Below are 17,982 nucleotides of genomic sequence, written 5' to 3'. Positions count from 1 at the left end.
TCTTGCTGATTCACCCTGTGTATTTCAGGAGGGAACAAGAAGATTGAAGAGACAAGGCAGGGTGGAGAAGAGAGGGTATGAGGCAGCCTCCAGAAGCCCTTTAGTGTGGCAACGATGTGTGTTTCTCATGGGTCAGGTGGACTCTGTGGAAGATAAATGGTCTTGAGCTGTCTTGCTGGACCCTCATCCAGGAGACTGGGTGTACTGCTGGGTGCTGGCAGTAGAGTGATGGAAAAGAGCAAGCTGGAGGTAGAACTCCCATGGAAAAGTACGGAGGGGAAGGCCCACTGGGCCTTCCCATATGTGCCCCTGAAAGGAGTTTCAAACAAGGGCCAGTTATCCGGAGAAGTAAGGAACCACTAAGAGAGAATTCCAGCAGTGGCTTGTTAAGAGATTCTCGTCTCAACACAGATGCCAGGCCTTGAAGAATGTTGAGGAAGTGTCTGAGAGTCAGAACCAGGACCTGTACCTTCCCACCCCCACTAAGGATCTAGGGCCCCAGTCAAGCCATAAGATTGACACTTTGACATGGTCTGATTTTTAGAAACTGAAATTGACCAGAAAGTTATAGTGTCACCTAAGTGTGGTTAAGGGACAGAAAAGATTCCAAAGAGCAGTGCCTGGAGAAAACTGGACTGTTTCATGTTTGGAAGTCATTACACTGGGCTGACTCAACAGATTACATTGATAATTGCTGGAACTAAAGCTCTGCGCACTGCATCAGCATTCCATAAAGATTGTGTACAACCTACAAAGATGGGTAAAATATGGCATACCTGTCCCGGAGGAACAGGAATGTTCTGCTGTAAAGTAAGTATAAAGCGGGTTTGCTGAAGCTACAAAGTCCAGAATGTGGACCCGTGTAAAGGGTTTCTTCTCCTGTTTCCCTGCATCGTCTACTGAAATTCGTATCTTACCACGTGAAAATGACGGGTGAGTCTAGTAGAGAGGGATCCACTCCTTGAATCGCAAATAGACTAGACCGTGATTAAGTCCCTAAAGAATTGTTCTAGAATTGCTGAGTTTGAGTTGCCAGGAAGATATCCAAGACAGAGACGGAAGGCCTGAGGGTAGAGGGCAGCTGAAAACTAAGACCTGAATATTGGGAAACACCACATGTAGCAACCTTCAAAAGCAATTGCAGCTACAGCACCATCACTGTTGCCCTATAAAATACCTTACATTCTCAAGAGGAAAGCCTTCGTAATGCTAACTCATGAAATCACTTTACGGAGAATTTCTGCTGTAATCCTAAAAGTAATGCACTTTGGAAAACAGATATCAGAACGAAGGAATTTGAAAAAAAAAAGCATTTCTTCACTGCATTAACTTATGTATGAAAGTAATGCAATGTTACCTATTTATTGAAAAAGTCCGTTTAAAACATTTACAAGAGACTTTATTTCAACAAACGTAGTACTGTCTTGCTGCCCTGCTTGGAGAGTCCTCCAAAACATGGTATCTGTCTTATGTCTAGTTCAGGCAGCTCCGTTTCGGCTTCAGGGTTTGCATCCGCGCGCACTGCCGGGACTCAGGGCCTGCGGGCCGCGCCTTCCCACGTTCTGCCCACGATCATGAATATTCAACACCCGTCCGCGGCGCGCGCCGGGGGAGTACCCACAAGCCCTCGCGCCCCGCGGAGGCGGGCGGCTGGTGACCCGGCACCGCGGCTCGGAGTGGGGCGAGGTCACCGCGCTCCCTGAGACCTTGGCCCCCGGCCCGGCGGCAGGGGCGGGGCAGCCGAGCCGCCCGCCAATCGGCGCTTTGCAGGCCGGCAGCGCGGGGCCGCGGGGAGGGCAGGGAGTGCCGCCAAGCCGGGGACGGACACAGGGCGCCCCGTCTTCAGAAGCCCTGGGAGAAAGTGGAGGAGGACTAGCGACGAGGAGAGGAAGAAGACTGGGGAGGGGACGCCGGTCCCAGTTACCACGGCCGTAAAGCCGACTCTAGGACAGCGGCGGGAGGCTCAGCTTTCCTGCGCAGGCAGCATCCGCGCGCGGCCCCGGCCCCGCCCCCGGCCGCGGTGCTCGCCGGGAGAGCCGAGTTCCCCTTCCCTCTACAAAACGGGCGAGAAGGAAGGCATTTCCGGCGTCGTGACGCTCTTTTTGCGGAAGGGGTGGGGCTAGTCTGGGGCCACGCCCCTCACGCCCGGCGGGGGCGGGCCGAAGAGTGACAGCCCCTCAGCCCGCGCTAAGGCCCGCCCCTGCGCCGGAAGGAGGAAGGCGGGGGAGTCGAGCCTGCGTAAGGCGCGAGGTCACGTGATGCAACTGCCGGCGGAGAGGAGAAAGGGGCGGGGCCGGGTCGGAGGGGTGGGGCGGCCCTCTTTCCCCTCAGGTCACGCGAGGCAGGAAGTGGCGCCCGCAGCGAAGTAGTTGAGATGGGGACCTCCCTGGACATTAAGATTAAAAGAGCGAACAAGGTTTATCACGCCGGGGTAAGTGGGGTGGCGGGGCCAGCACGTTCTGTCGTCTCCGGGGCCCCGCGCAGTGCTGCGTGTCCCTGGGCGGGGCAGGGGCGCTCCGCCAGGTGCGTCCCGCCAGGTGCGTCCCGCGCGCGGCCGGCTGTCCTACGGAGGGTCCCCGACGGAGTCGCCGCGGCATCCGGGGGCGTGCGGGGCCGAGGGGCCGGCGCCGGGGCTGCAGCGCTAACCGGCTCCTTGAACGTCTGGCTCGGCCCGGGTCCGGGTTTGAGCTGAGCGCTGAGGGCGGAGCAGCTCGGTGACCACACGCCCCGCCCCCTCCCCCTCAGATGACTGCAGGGCTCTGTGACCGGAAGGCAGACTCACCTGGAAAGCAGAAATGTGCACTTCAGGCCGTGGTCAGCTCTAACGCTGTGCAGAAGTTACTCGTTTCTCTGGTTTTGTTCTTTGACGAACATACAGAAGGAATGGCATGTTAAAACGCAAGTCCAAAAAAATGAAAATGTTAACTATGCCATTAACAGGTTTTGCACCACTGGCCAATCGCTTAACCTCCTCGGGCCTCAGTTTCTTTATTTGCAAAATGAGGGTGGTGCAAGGTTCCTGTAACTCGGAGAAGGTCAGCCTTTACGTCAGAATCAGTCACCCTGGGGAATTTTAAATGGGGTTGCCCGGGTCCCAGTACTAGAGATAGCAGGGATTCTAGTGTGCAGCCAGGTTTGAAATCACGGCTAGCTCTCATACTCTGTGAAATAGCATTGAGAGTAGTGGTTGGTCACATAAATGCAGAGCAGTCTCAAACGGGGTAGAGTACCAGGCAAAGAGCATGAATGGATGCTAAAATCTTTGGGTGCAAGAAGGTTGGGGAAACCTGATATTTACACAGACTCAAATGACCACCTTCCAGATTATTAATTACAAAAGGAAAAAACTACCTTCATAGTGGAGGAATGTGGTAGTCACCATGCTAAGCAAGACAACAGTGACCACCACCGTACCGTCACCACTAAAAGACTAACTGACAGTATATTCTGGCATAATAATAGAGGGTTCCAGCATGGTGCACTGAGAAGGGCACTGCTCACCTACGTGCTATTCCTGCCAAAAATGTTTAACCTAAATCAATTCATAAGGAAACAAGCATATCCAAATTGAGCACATTCTGTGAAATGATTGGCCTGGATTCTTCAAAAATGTCAATGGCCTGGAAAAAAGGGGAAGTTTTCTAGATTAAAAGAGACTAAAGGGATATGACAACCAAATACAATGCAGAGTTTTTGATATATAGGAGTATATTAAATAATAGATTTGTATTGGTGTCAAATTTCCCAAGTGTGGTATTCGTATTTTGCTTGTGTAGGAGAATACTTCACATACTCAAGTATTTAGGAGTGAAGTGTCACAATAACTAAATTTTAAACCATCTTGCCGTAAACTGTGTGTATGTGTGTGTGCACATGTGAGGGGAAGAGAGAAAGCAAATGTGGTAAAACATTAATAATTAGTGACTCTAATTGAAAGTTATATGGGTCTACTTTGTTGCTTTTTTTTTTAATTCACAGCTTTATTGAGATCTAATTCAAATACCAGAAAATTCATCCTTTGTAGAATTCACTGGTTTTAATATGTTCAAAAAGTTGTGCAGCTATCACCACCATCTAATTTAGAACATTTTCATCACCCCAAAAAGAAACTCTGTATCCATTGGCAGTCACTCCTCATACCCCCTCTGTCTCAGCCCCTGGCAATCACAGATTTACTTTCTGTCTCTATGGATTTGTCTATTCTGGACATTTCATACGAATGGGATAATTCATAATTCATTTATAATGAATCGTAAATTATAGAAGTTGAATCATACAATTTGTGGCCTTTTGTGGCTGGCTTCTATGACTTAGCATAGTTTTCAATATTCATACATGTTGTAGCATGTATCAGTACCTTCTTCCTTTTTATGTCTGAATAATATTCCATTGTATGGCTATGGCACATTTTATTTATCCATTGATTTGTTGATGGACATTTTGGTGATTTTCACTTTTTGGCTATTGTGAATAATGCTGCTGTGAATGTTGTAGTACAAGTTTTTGTGTGAACATATGTTTTCATTTCTCTTGGATATACATTGAGGAGTGGAATTGCTGAGTGATACGGCAACTTTATGTTTAACTTTTTGAAGACCCACCAAATTGTTTTCCAAAGCATCTGCACCACTTTATGTTCCAGCGGCAGTGTATGAGGGTTCCAGTGTCTCTTCTACTTTGTATTCTCATAATTTTCTGTAGCTCGGAAGATATCAAAATGAGAATTGGGTGAGGCAGGAGACTATATACATTTTGCTTTAATACTCGTTATTTCATTGAAAAGTTAGCACATTCCATTCAGAGATATTACTCCAGCTGAGATGTTTTCTGGGGTTTTAAATATGGCACAAGTAATGAAAAGTACATTTAGAAAAGATGCAGTAAATGGAATCATAAGTTGTCCCAGGTGATGTCTTACACAACTAGGACCACTCCTCGTGGGTGGTGGAGTTGAATGTGGTGTCAGCTCTGCGCATCAATTGCCTTGGTGCCGTAATCAGGAACAGAATCCGTGGTGATTGGCTTATGGCTGTGTTTCTCAATCTTCCAGTTACTTTTACACTTAATGCATTTTACACTAACGCAATTGCACTAAATGCGTTTTAAAAGGAGACCTTATATGGCGATTGTAAAAGAAAAAACATTAAAACTTTTCCTAAATAGATGGTTACTATATATTTTTTAAAAGCCTCCCCAAAAGTTATCAAACCTATAAATCTAATCAATTGACAAAAATACATACCTGGACATATGTGCCCGTGACTCATGTGTTGGACTTGATGATCTGTGACTCAGGATAGGTGGAATAGGTGGCCACCACTGTCCAGGCTGTTTCCTAAGCTCTCGGTGGTGGGACCCTTGCTGGCTAATTGCTTGATGAGGTCTCAGGGCCTGCGGACAGTGCATGTTTCAAGCGTAGTTTGCACCATGGTTGTGTGAGGGGTGGCCTCTCTTTCCCACCGGTGGAACTAATAACATACAAGTTTTCACTTTTCTCTATACATCTCAACAGCATTGGTAAAGCTTCAGTTACTAAAGATTTGACTCATCTGTCATCCTGCGAGAGCACAGTACCTGTAATTATGGTTTGCTTGAGGTGGTTTCCACCTATGTTAGCCTGATCCCAAGGTCATAAGTGATTGTCATTCAGGTGAAACATGTTTGTCCAGGTAACCACATAAAGCACTCTTACGTTCCACCAGGGGTGCTTGGGAAGCACTGGTGTAGGGTTTGTCAACCAGGCCGCGTCACTCCCATTTTACTGATGAGGGAACTGGGGCCTAGACAGGTTGAGGAGTTTGCCCAAGATCACCCAGCTAATGACAGAGCCTGGCATCCAGCTGAGGTCAGTCAGGTTTCAGAGCACGTCCATCCAGGGGCTGGCCTTGTGGCCAAGTGGTTAAGTTTGTGTGCTCTGCTTTGGTGGCCCAGGGTTTCGTTGGTTCAGATCTTGGATACGTACATGGCACTGCTCATCAAGCCATGCTGAGATGGCATCCCACATGGCAGAGCCAGAAGGACCTATAGCTAGAGTATGCAACTATGTACTGGGGGGTTTGGGGGAGAAGAAGAAGAAAAGATTGGCAACCAATGTTAGCTCAGGTGCCAATCTTTAAAAAAAAAAGTCCATCCAACACTATTATAATACTTCCCTAAGAAAGGCCATTTTTATGCAAAATGGAGGAATTTGTGGAAATAGTTGTTATTAATTTCCTAGGAGAGCTATAAATAGCATTGTAATATTTCAGTTTAAAAAACTGCAATGACTTCTACTTGGAAAATGTGCTGTGAACACGAGAGAATGTATTGGGTTTAAAATTGACATTTTGTTTTTTTCCTAGGAAAAGGTTCTCATTGACAAAATGATGGAGTTTTTAAAATTATAGCCAAATCATTTTTTAAAATATAAACGTAATGCATGCCATATTAACAACTTAAGATTTTACAGAAGATAGGAAAGTGAAAAGTCAAGTCCTTCCGCCTCTTTCTGACACCGTTTTCTGTCCCTGGAGGTAGCCACTGACAGTGTGTGTACTATTCCAGACATTGCCTATGAATAATAGGTGTGCGCACACACACACACAACTTGTTCTTTTTGCTCAACGGTGTATCTTTATCTTGGATACCTTTCCATATCACTGCATCTTCATAAATCTCCTTCATTTTCAGATTGTTATTTAATCAAAATAAACTTATTCAACCAATGTCTATGAGGCTTACAGATCATTAGAGAGAGGGAGGTAAATATGGAAACAAAAGGTGATGAAGTGCTTGAGTAGGAGCATCTGTGGTATCTGATGAGCACCAAGTAGGGCATAATCGTTCTGGGGGAAGGGCCCTTTGGGAGCCTCACTGAGGTGGTGATGCTCGAACCTGCTTTTGAAATCTAAGTGCTGGGCGAGGGTCTGTCTCCCTACCTGGCATGTTTATTTCCGTCAGAAGGGTAGACAGTGGGAGCAAAGTGAAGAAGAACTCGTAGACGTTTGTGAAGCAATCTGAGTCCAGTAAAAGGTTTCTTTTATTCTATTTCCCAATCATTTATAGTCACTTCTCACCTAATTTGATCGCACTTTTTAAAAGCGACTTCACTTTATCATCTTTCCAAAATATTTCCCCTCTTCCTTGAGTTTATTCTGCTCTTGTTGTTATTGTTTTTTAAACCTCATAAGTTGGCTTATTAAATTGTAGCCTCCTCTTGAAAATGCACACATTTTCCTCTAAGTACTACCTTAGTTGCATCCCACAAGTCTTTGATTTTTAATAGGTTGGTGAATTCTTATAAAGCAGTCACCCTTGTAACCTCACCCAGGTCCTGCTGGAGAGGGGCAGGGAACCAGGAGAGAGAGAGACTGGAAGAAGGAGAAGCGCTCTGCCTAGAAGCAGGCAGAAGACGCTGCTCCAAAGGACCCTGCTGTGGCTTCATGTTTTAGCAAGCTCATGCTCTGTGGGATGTGGGAAGACCCTGATATAATGCTGTGCTGCGTGCCCTGCAAGATTTGATTTGTAGTATTTTTATAATTGTACACCTTAAATATCTTCTAATTTCCATTATGATTTTTTTCTTTGACACATGAGTTTAGAAATGTATGTTTTAATTTCTGTTAACAGAAACAACTGTCACTCATAGGCTTACAATAATTCCTAAATTTAATATTTAAATTTTAGAAAATTCCTCACAAGAAGAGTATCTTTAACCAGAAAGTGAGATTATGATGGAGCAGAAGAATGTCAGTCCAATGGTCAGGAGAAGACAGAATACCACAGGAATGCTTCCTATAATTCAGTAGGAACCTTCAATAGGTTACCGACACATTTTATTTATACCTCTATCATTGCACCAATCAACTTCTGTTAAAATTAATTCATTCTACGAGTCTGCCTAACTAAAATGTTTTGTTTATTTATATTGTATACCTAGGCCCGTCAGTACCTGCTACTTGGTATATGATCCAAAACTTTATTAAATGATAGTCGAAGCCTTAAAATATTTAAACAAAACTCATAAGACTAGTAGTTTTATAAATGCATTGATCAGAAAGGGAAAACTATGGTCTTATGGGTATGTTATAGATTTTGCTTTGTAATTAGAAATAATGTTCTACGTATAAATTGTAGACGGTAAGATTTATGATTTTGAGATACCCCTAAAGCTACATGTTGAATCCTCCATAACTGGTATTTACTTTAGGACGATCATTCTTAAGAAAATGATTCAAATAAATATGGGAATTGAGACTTCAGAATTCCTATATATACGGTTATCTTCTCTCTAATTCAGGAATAGGAAATTGTCCAAAATGTGATTCCCTGGTGTCTTCATCGCAATTTACACAGAATATACTCTTCCTCAGAGCTTGAAGCATTGTGGCCAAGCCACCTTCTCCTTGAGAGTGCTGCCCATGGAATCCAGAAACTTGACTTGTGTTTCCAAAGCCGCATGTATGGTATAAGACTATCAGGAATGTGATAAAAAGTCCCTAATTCTGAATTTCCAGTAAAAGTTTTAATTTCCCATGATGAAACCTAGCTATTGTTGTTCTATAATAACATAAACTAGGACAGTCCTTTCCAACTCCCACACTGCTTTAACCCTCCCAAATACTGAAGAGGTGGCATTTCCCCCCATTTTATGATTGAGAAGACTGAGGCTCGGAGAATTCAGTGCCATGCCAGCAAAACTGATAAGAGTGAATATTTGAAATTGTCTCTTTATTCCCAAGTCTAGGACTCTATGTGCCTTTTCCAGATCTTCATTCTCATCTGTTGGATGGAGATGATACCTACTCAAAGGGTGTGTTGAGAGGATGAAATGAGAAGGAATTTTAAGATATTCGTTAGAGGTTCTGACTTGTAGTAGGGGCTTAAAGCGTAGGTGGTGGTGGTGGTGTTACACTTTTCCATGGTGTCTGTTCACAGTCAGAATTGCTCGTTGTCTGCTTTGATGTAAATCAGGTTGTTAGTACACCCCACATATGGCATAATAAGTGCTTATCAGAGTGATGTCAGCATCGTGGCAGAGTGAGCTGTTCCCCTAGTCTCTCCCCACTAAGTTACAACCAAATAGATATTCATTAACCAACAGAGGATTTGCTACAAAGTATAATAGAACATCTGAGAGATCCATGCAGCCATGCATCTGAAGGTGGGGTACTTGATCCCCGAGAAGGAGTGTGAAAGGGTGAGCAGATCCTCTTCCCATCCCCAGTGGCAGTGATCTAGGTCATGGGTCCTCATGCAGCAGCTGGTGCATGACTGTAAGAGGAAGTGGGAGAGCAGGCAGGCCTGTGCACAAACACTTTCGCTTTCAGAGTTGCAGCCTGGCCCTCAGGAATGCTTCACACTGAGTGGCATGGCTCAGCCGCAGCGTGGGCGCCCCCACCAAGCACAGCAGCCCAGGAGAACTGCCTGTGAGTGTGGAGCCAGCCAGTGCATGCACTCAAGTGCCACTCCCCTCCCACCTAATACACCACTTTGTCCAGTCCCCAGCCAAGGCAGCAGTTCCGCACCAGAGCGCTGGCATGTGTGTGTGTGTGACCCGCGAGGTGGCTGCTGCCAGTGGGCAAACGCAGACGAACCCTATCAGCACAACTTCCAGCAGATGTGGCGGGTTCAGAAAATACAGTTCCTACCCCCACCAAGAGGTGGCAGATGGAATCTGTGACCTGATACTACCACTGTGCACCAGCAAAGGATCACTTCATCAAACACCATGAAAAACTATATTAATACTTCAGAGCAGAAGGAAAATGAAAAGGTTTCTCCAGAAACCAATCCTGAAGTCACAGAAATTTAGCATCTGAATGGCAGAGAATTCAAAATAGTTGTCATGAAGAAACTCAGTGAGTTACAAGAAAATTCAAAAGGCAGTTGAATAAACTCAGGAATGATATTAATGAGCAGAAGGGATACTTCACCAAAAAGATTGAAACTGTAAAATAAACCAAACAAATTCTGGAGATGAAAAACACAATGAAGGAGATAAAAAACTAGAAACCTTAAAACACAGAGCTCACATTATGGAGGACAGAAATATAGAAATGCTTCAGGTGGAAGAGGAGAGAGAACTAAGACTTAAAAAAAATGGGGAAATTCTTTGAGAAATATCCGACTCAATTAGGAAATGCAACATAAAGATGATAGGTATTCCAAAGGGAGAAGAAGGGTGAAAGGAGCAGAGAGATTGTTCAAAGAAATAATAGCTGAGAACTTTCTAAACCTGGGGAAGGAACTAGACCTACAAGTATATGAAGCCAATAGAACTCCATATTATATCAATCCAAAAAGACTTTCTACAAGACATATAATAGTAAAACTGGCAAAAGTCAATGACAAAAAATATTAAGGGCAGCATGGCAGAAGAGAATACTCTACAAAAGCCTATCAGGCTTTCAGCAGATTTGTCAGCAGAAACCTTACAAGCTAGGAGAGATTGGAATGCTATATTCAAAATACTGGAAGACAAAAATTTTCAGCCAGGAATACTCTATCCCACAAAACTATCCTTCAGATGTGATAGAGAGATAAAAGCTTTCCCATGTAAGCAAAAGCTGAGGGAGTTCATTGCCACTAGACCTATCTTACAAGAAATGATCAAGGATGCCCTCGTAACTGAAACAAAAGGCAAATGTTTACAAAGCCTTGAGCAAGGACATAAATAGACAAAATCAGAAAATTGCAGCTCTTTATTAGAACAAGTTGGCAAACATTTATAACATAAAAGATAAAGGGAAGGAAATATAAGAAATAATTATAAACACTTCATTTTAATCACAAACTCACAATACAAAACAATAATTTGTGACAACAGTAACTTAGAAGGGGAAGTGGGAAGGGATGGAATGTGCTTAGGCTAATGGAGATAAGAGGCTAGCAGAAAATGGACTGTTTCATCTGTGAGACCTTTTATACAAACCTCAGGGTGTACACTAAACAAAAAATCAGAGCAGAGACATAAATCATAAATAAAGAGAAAAGTGAGAAAACCATCACAGACAACCACCAAACTAAGATGGCAGTCAGGAATGCAAGAGAAGAGAAACAAGGGAAGTATAGAACAACTGGAAAACGAGATACAAAATAGCAGTATTAAGCCCTCATACATCAATAATCACTCTAAATGTAAATGGATTGAATTCTCCAATCAAAAGATAGAGTGGCTGGATGGATTAAAAAACAAGACCCAACAATATGCTGCCTCTAGGAAATACATCCCAGCTCTAAAGACAAAGAGAGGCTCAGAGTGAAGGGATGGAAGATGATACTCCAAGCAGATGGCAAGCAAAAGAAAGCAGGTATTGTCATACTTATATCAGACAAAGCAGACTTCAAGATAAAAAAGACAATGAAGGACAAAGAGGGACAGTATATAATGATAAAAGGGACATTCCACCAAGAGGACATAACACTTATGAATATATATGCACCGAACACAACAGCACCAAAGTATATAAAGCAACTACTAACAGACCTAAAGGGAGAAATTGACAGCAACGTAATAATAGTAGGGGACCTCTGCACCCCACTTATGTCAATGGATAGATCATCCAGACAGAGTGTCAAGAAGGAAACAGTGGTCTTAAGTGAAATACTAGACCAGATGGACTTCATATGTATAGATAGATAGATTCCATCCAAAAACAGCAGAATGCATATTCTTCTTAAGTGCACATGGAAGATCTCAAAGATAGACCATATTCTGGGAAATGAGGCAATAAATTTAAGAAGATTGATAAGAAGATTGATAACGTTAAGAAGATTGAAATCATCTCGGGCATCGTTTCCAACCACAATGCTATGAAACCAGAAATCAACTACAAGTAAAAAGCTGGGAGGGGCCAGCCTGGTGGCGCAGTGGTTAAGTTCACACGTTCTGCTTCTTGGTGGCCTGGGGTTTGCCGGTTCAGATCCCAGGTGTGGACATGGCACCGCTTGGCAAAAGCCGTGCTGTGGTAGACGTCCCACGTATAAAATAGAGGAAGATGGGCATGGATGTTAGCTCAGGGCCAGTCTTCCTCAGCAGAAAGAGGAAGATTGGCAGTAGTTAGCTCAGGGCTAATCTTCCTCAAAAAAAAAAAAAAAAAGAAAAAAGAAAAATGCTGGGAAAGTCACAAACGTGGAGACTAAACAGCATGCTACTGAACAGCTATTGGATCAATGAAGTAATCAGAGGAGAAATCAAAAAAATACCTGGAGACAAATGAAAATGAAAATACATCATACCAACTCTTATGGGATGCAGCAAAAGCAGTTCTAAGAGGGGAATTTATAGTAATAAAAGCCCGCCTCAACAAACAAGAAATATCTCAAGTAATCTTAAACTACACCTAACAGAACTAGAAAAGAGCAAACAAACCCAAAAGTCAGCAGAAGGAGGAAAATAATAAAAATTAGAGCAGAAAAAAATGAAATAGAGACCAAAAAGACAGTAGAAAGGATCTATGAAACTAAGAGCTGGTTTATTGAGAAGATAAACAAAATTGACAAACCCTTAGCCAGACTCATTAAGAAAAAGAGAGGTGCTGGCCCTGTGGACCAGTGGCTGAATTTGGCATACTCCACTTCAGTGACCCAGTTCGGGCATAGACCTATACCACATTTTGGGCAGCCATGCTATGGCAGTGACCTACACAGAAAATAGAGGAAGATTGGCACGGATGTTAGCTTGGGGTGAATCTTCCTCAGCAAGAGAAAAAAAAAGCCTCAAGTAAATAAAATTAGAAATGAAAGAGGAGAAATTACAACGGATACCACAGAAATACAAAGGATTATAAGAGAATACTATGAAAAACTATATGCCAAGAAATTGGACAACCTGAAGAAATGGATAAATTCTTAGACTCTTACAGCCTCCCAAAACTGAATCAAGAGGAAATACAGAATTTGAATAGACCAATCACAAATAAAGAGATTGAAACAGTAATTAAAAACCTCCCCCCAAAATAAAAGTCCAGGACCAGATGGCTTCTTTGGAGAAACTACCAAACATTCAAAGAAGATTTAATACCTGTCCTTCCCAAACTATTCCAAAAACCTGAAGAAGACGGAACACTTCTTAACTCATTCTGTGAGGCCAGCATCATCCTGATCCCAGAGCCAGACTGGACAATGCAAAGAAGGAAAATTACAGGCCACTATTGCTGATGAACACAGATATAAAACTCCTTGACAAAATATTGGCAAATTGAATACAGCAATACGTTACAAAGATTGTACACCATGATCAAATGGGGTTTGTAACAAGGATGCAGGGATGGTTCAACATCTGCAGATCAACCAGTGTGATACACTACGTTAACAAAATGAGGAATAAAAACCACATGATCATCTCAATAGATGCAGAGAAAGTATTTGACAAGATCCAACATCCATTTATGATGAAAACTCTCAATAAAATAAGTATTGAATGAAAGTAACAACATAATGAAGGCCATATATGACAAACCCACAGCCAACATCATATTCAACAGTGAAAAACTGAAAGCCAGGGGCGGCCCCATAGCCAAGTGGTTAAGTTTGCACACTCTGCTTCAGCAGCCCAGGGTTTCACTGGTTCGGATCCTGGGTGCGGACATGGCACCACTCATCAGGCCATGCTGAGGTGGTGTCCCACATAGCACAACCAGAGGCACTCACAACTAGAATATACAACTATGTACTTGGGGGCTTTTGGGAAGAGAAGAAGAAAAACAAATAAATAAATAATAAAATAAAAAAGAAGATTGGAGACAGATGTTAGCTCAGGTGCCAATCTTTAAAAACACAAAACTGAAAGCCATCCCTTTGAGAATAGGAACAAGACAAGGGTGCCAACTCTCACCATTCCTATTCAACGTAGTATTGGAGGTTTTGGGCAGAGCAATCAGGCGAGAAAAAGAAATAAAAGACACCCAAATTGGAAAGGAAGAATTGAAACTCGCTATTTGTGGATGACACAATCCTATATGTAGAAAACCCTAAAGAATCCATCATAAAACTAGTATAACAACTACAACAAAGTTGCAGGGTGCAAAATCAACTTACAAAAATCAGTTGCATTTCTATACTCTAATAATGAACTAACAGAAAGAGATTTCAAGAATACGATCCCATTTATAATCGCAACAAAAAGAATAAAATATCTAGGAATAAATATAATGAAGGAGGTGAGAGACCTATACACTTAAAACTCTAAGACGTCATTGAAAGAAATCGAAGATGACATAAAGAAGCAGAAAGATATTCCTTGCTCATGGATTAGAAAAATAACATAGTTAAAATGTCCATATTACCTAAAGCAGTCTACAGATTCAATGCAATTTCAGTCAGAATCTCAATGACATTCTTCATGGAAGTAGAACAACAATCCTAAAATTTATATGGAACAACAAAAGACCCCAAATAGCTAAAGCAATCCTGAGAGAAGAGAACAAAGGTGGAGGCATCACAATCCCTGATTTCAAAATATACTGCAAAGCTATAGTAATCAAAACAGCATGGTATTGGCACAAAAACAGGCGCACGAATCAGTGGAACAGAATTGGAAGCCTCGAAATAAATCCATGCATCTGTGGACAGCCAATCTTTGACAAAGGAACCAAGAGCATACAACAGAGAAAAGAAAGTCTCTTCAATAAAGGGTGTATTTATAAAACTGGACAGTCACATGCAAAAAATGAAAGTAGACCATTATCTTACACCATATGCAAAAATTAATTCAGAATAAGTCAAAGACTTGAGTGTAAGACCTGAAACCATCAAACTCCTAGAAGAAAATATAGGCAGTACACTCTTTGACATGGGTCTTAGCAGCATCTTTCCAACACCATGTATACTCAGGCATGGGAAACAAAAGAAAAAATAAACAAATGAGACTACATCGGACTGAAGAGTTTCTACAAGGCAAGGGAAACCATGAACAAAACAAAAAGACAACCCACCAATTGGGAGAAAATATTTGCAAATCATATATCTGTCAAGGCATTAATTTCCAGAACATATGAAGAACTCATACAACTCAACAACAACAAAAAATCCCAATCAAAAAATGGGCAGAGGATATGTACAGACATTTTCCCAAAGAAGTTATACAGATGGCTAATAGGCACATGGAAAGATGTTCAACATCACTAATTATTGGGGAAATGCAAATCAAAACTACAATAAGATACTACCTTACTCCTGTCAGAATGGCTATAATTACCAAGACAGAAAAACAAATGTTAGAGAGAATGTGGAGAAGCGGGAATCCTCATACACTGCTGGTGGAAATGCAAGCTGGAGCAGCCACTATGGAAAACAGGATGGAGATTTCTCAAAAAATTAAAAATAGAAATACCGTATGATCCAATTATCCCACTACTGGATATTTATCCAAAGAACTTGAAATCAACAACTCAAAGAGACTTATGCACTCCTGTGTTCACTGCAGCATTATTCACAATAGCCAAGACGTGGAAGCAACCCAAGAGCCCGTTGACTGATGATTGTAAAGAAGATGTGTGTGTTTATATATATATATATATATACACACACACACATACATACACACACACACACAATGGAATACTACTCAGCCATAAAAAGTAGAAAACCATCCTGTTTGCAACACCGTGGATGGATCTTGAGGGAATTATGTTAAGTGAAATAAGGCAGACAGAGAAAGACAAACAGTGCATGATTTCACTCATATGTGGAAAATAAACACATGGACAGAGAGAAGAGATTAGTGGTTACTAGAGGGTAAGCGGTTTGGGGGTTGGGTGAAAGGGGTAAAGGAGCACATATATTTGGTGACAGATAAAAATTAGACTATTGGTGGTGATTATCATGCAGTCTATACAGACACTGACACATGATAATGTACACCTGAAATTATACAATGTTATAAGCCATTATATAACATCAGTAAAATAATTGAGGAACAAAGTGCTTATGAGATGCTTTACAGGTTGTTGGATGTCTCCCCATGGTGGATTTGGAGGAAGCAGGGCTTGTGACTGAGGAGAGCAGATAGAGATTACCGCATTTTGGGCACTGACGGGTGAGAGTGGTTTTAGTATTGCTGTGTACTTTGCTTGGTGCAGTAAATGTGTTCTTGATCAAGAAGATTGACTCAAATGCATTGTCAATTCTATTTCCAGTGCGCTAGAGGAGCCTATTGGTTAAAAGAACCCTGCAGTAAAGTTTTTTGTAGTGTAGATAAAATTCATTTGTTTTTATAAATTCAGAATGTCTTACATTCTTAAATCCTAGCACACGTACTCATGAAAATGACACAAATATCATGGTTGTGAAAAACATAAATAAGAGATTTACTACCTGGCATAGCCAGGTTACAATGATAAGTGATTCATACACTGGGCTGATTACTCTTACCACAGGAACCTCGAGATTTACATTTGGTCTTACTTGGTTTGCAAGTTATTTCCTGTTAAAAAAATTGAAAGAGAAAAAATCCTATACTTAATAGTTCATTATTATGAAGAAAAATTGCAAAACTAGGATGGTATGAAAACAAAGCCTGACTATTCTGCTTTGTGCTACTGGATTCTTGACACATGAACGGTCAGTTGGAGTAGATGCTGCTGCAGGTGCCTATCTACATAGGAAAATGTAGCTCTTTGAGCTCGGAGGGATCCCATTTTGTGGGAGGTAAATGAACCTTTTAGGAAACAGTCGTCTAAGCTTTCAGTGGGTCTCTTTTCTCACTGACAATCTAATTCTCCTGAAAAGGCCCATCTCCCGAATCAACCTCACCCTTATATAATGTGTGAGAGGCGTGTTCCGAGTTATCCAAGGCTGTTTGAACACTGAGATGCAGTAAAGTTATTCCTGTAGCGCTCCGTTTGGTGTTTGTTGCAGCAGACTCTGTGCCGGCCTGAGCCTTGGTGAGCTTGCCTGACTGCTGTGGCTGTGTCAGTTTCTAGACTCTGCAGCGCTGGACAGGTCTCAGCATGTCATGGACGCCCTTGACCCCCGGCAGGCTGCTCTGACGCTGGCAGGGCGGTGGGTTTTCGTCAGCCATCCTCTTGATGCTGAGTCACCAGTCCAGACCTCCTGACCTAGCGTCATCCTGGGTTCAGCCCTGTGTCACCACCCACGCCCTCTCCGTGTGCTGAAACCTGCAGTCTTTGGCTCCCGCCTAATCCCTGCAGTGATTGTCCCCCAGTGCTGAGCTCCCAGCTGTGCAGCTCGTAGGTTTTGGGGAGCACATGCAGGTTTTGGGGAAATGGCACCTCTCTTTCCCTCCTGTTATTCCCCCTCTTTGACTCCTTCCCCACTGTGGCCCCAGCCTGAGTTGGCAGGGCCCCACTGGTCTCTTCCACAGAAGGTCCAAGCTCTCCACCTGCCAGGAAGCTCATTGGTGACATCATCCTTCCTCCCCGACGCCGGTCCTCCCCGACTGCTCTCTTATTGGCACAGGGGTGTTATGGGAAGGTTGTAAGTTGAATGCAGTTTCCCATTTGCTTTCCATTTTCCTTTCAGCTACGCTTTGGGAGTTTTTAACTCCCTAGCTCTGAATATCTCTTCATCTCATTCAGGTTTTTTATCAGGTAACTGTTATATATAAATTGAGTTCTTTTGCTAGACAAATCTATGACACCACCCCCACCCCCAGTTAGTTTTCTAAGTTTCAATTTCTGTTCAGAAAACAGAGTCACTTGTTAGCTGTGGGCTGCGTGGGTTGACCTGTTTCTCCTCTCAGTGAGTACACTAAGGCCAGACCGTTTCAGAAGAGCATTAACAAATTGACAAGTGACCGTATCATGCCAGCAAGAAAAGCACAATGTTCCAGAGCTCAGGAAAAACTTTGCCCTATGTGGATGGATAGCTTAGGGAGAGGTCAGTTCATGTGGTGACTTGCTTCAGGCCTTTTCACAATACCTGCCTGTGGTAGTTGATCCAGTGTGTGGCTGCTCATGGTCCCCGCCTGTGTTAGTAGATCCAGTGTGCCCGGCTCATGGTTCCCACATGTGGTAGTAGATCCAGTGTGCCCGGCTCACA

General features: G+C 42.8%; 1 protein-coding gene across 2 annotated transcripts in view; it reads left to right on the top strand.

The window, feature by feature from the left end:
• Positions 1-1,676: 1,676 nt before the first annotated feature.
• VPS26C (VPS26 endosomal protein sorting factor C) overlaps positions 1,677-17,982 on the top strand; it is a 53,719-nt gene continuing 37,413 nt past the window's right edge. The window contains exon 1 of one of the 2 annotated variants that reach the window (XM_023630141.2): positions 1,677-2,431. In XM_023630141.2, coding sequence (XP_023485909.1) covers positions 2,375-2,431 — 57 coding nt within the window. In that variant the 5' untranslated portion in view covers positions 1,677-2,374. The remainder of the gene's footprint in view (positions 2,432-17,982) is intronic. The other variant, XM_001492982.6, reaches the window with a different exon arrangement.

Source organism: Equus caballus, chromosome 26 (assembly GCF_041296265.1).
Source record: "Equus caballus isolate H_3958 breed thoroughbred chromosome 26, TB-T2T, whole genome shotgun sequence".
Taxonomy (NCBI): Eukaryota; Metazoa; Chordata; class Mammalia; order Perissodactyla; family Equidae; genus Equus; species Equus caballus.
The sequence above is the reverse complement of the archived record's forward strand: the minus strand, read 5'-3'. Positions and strand labels throughout refer to the sequence as shown.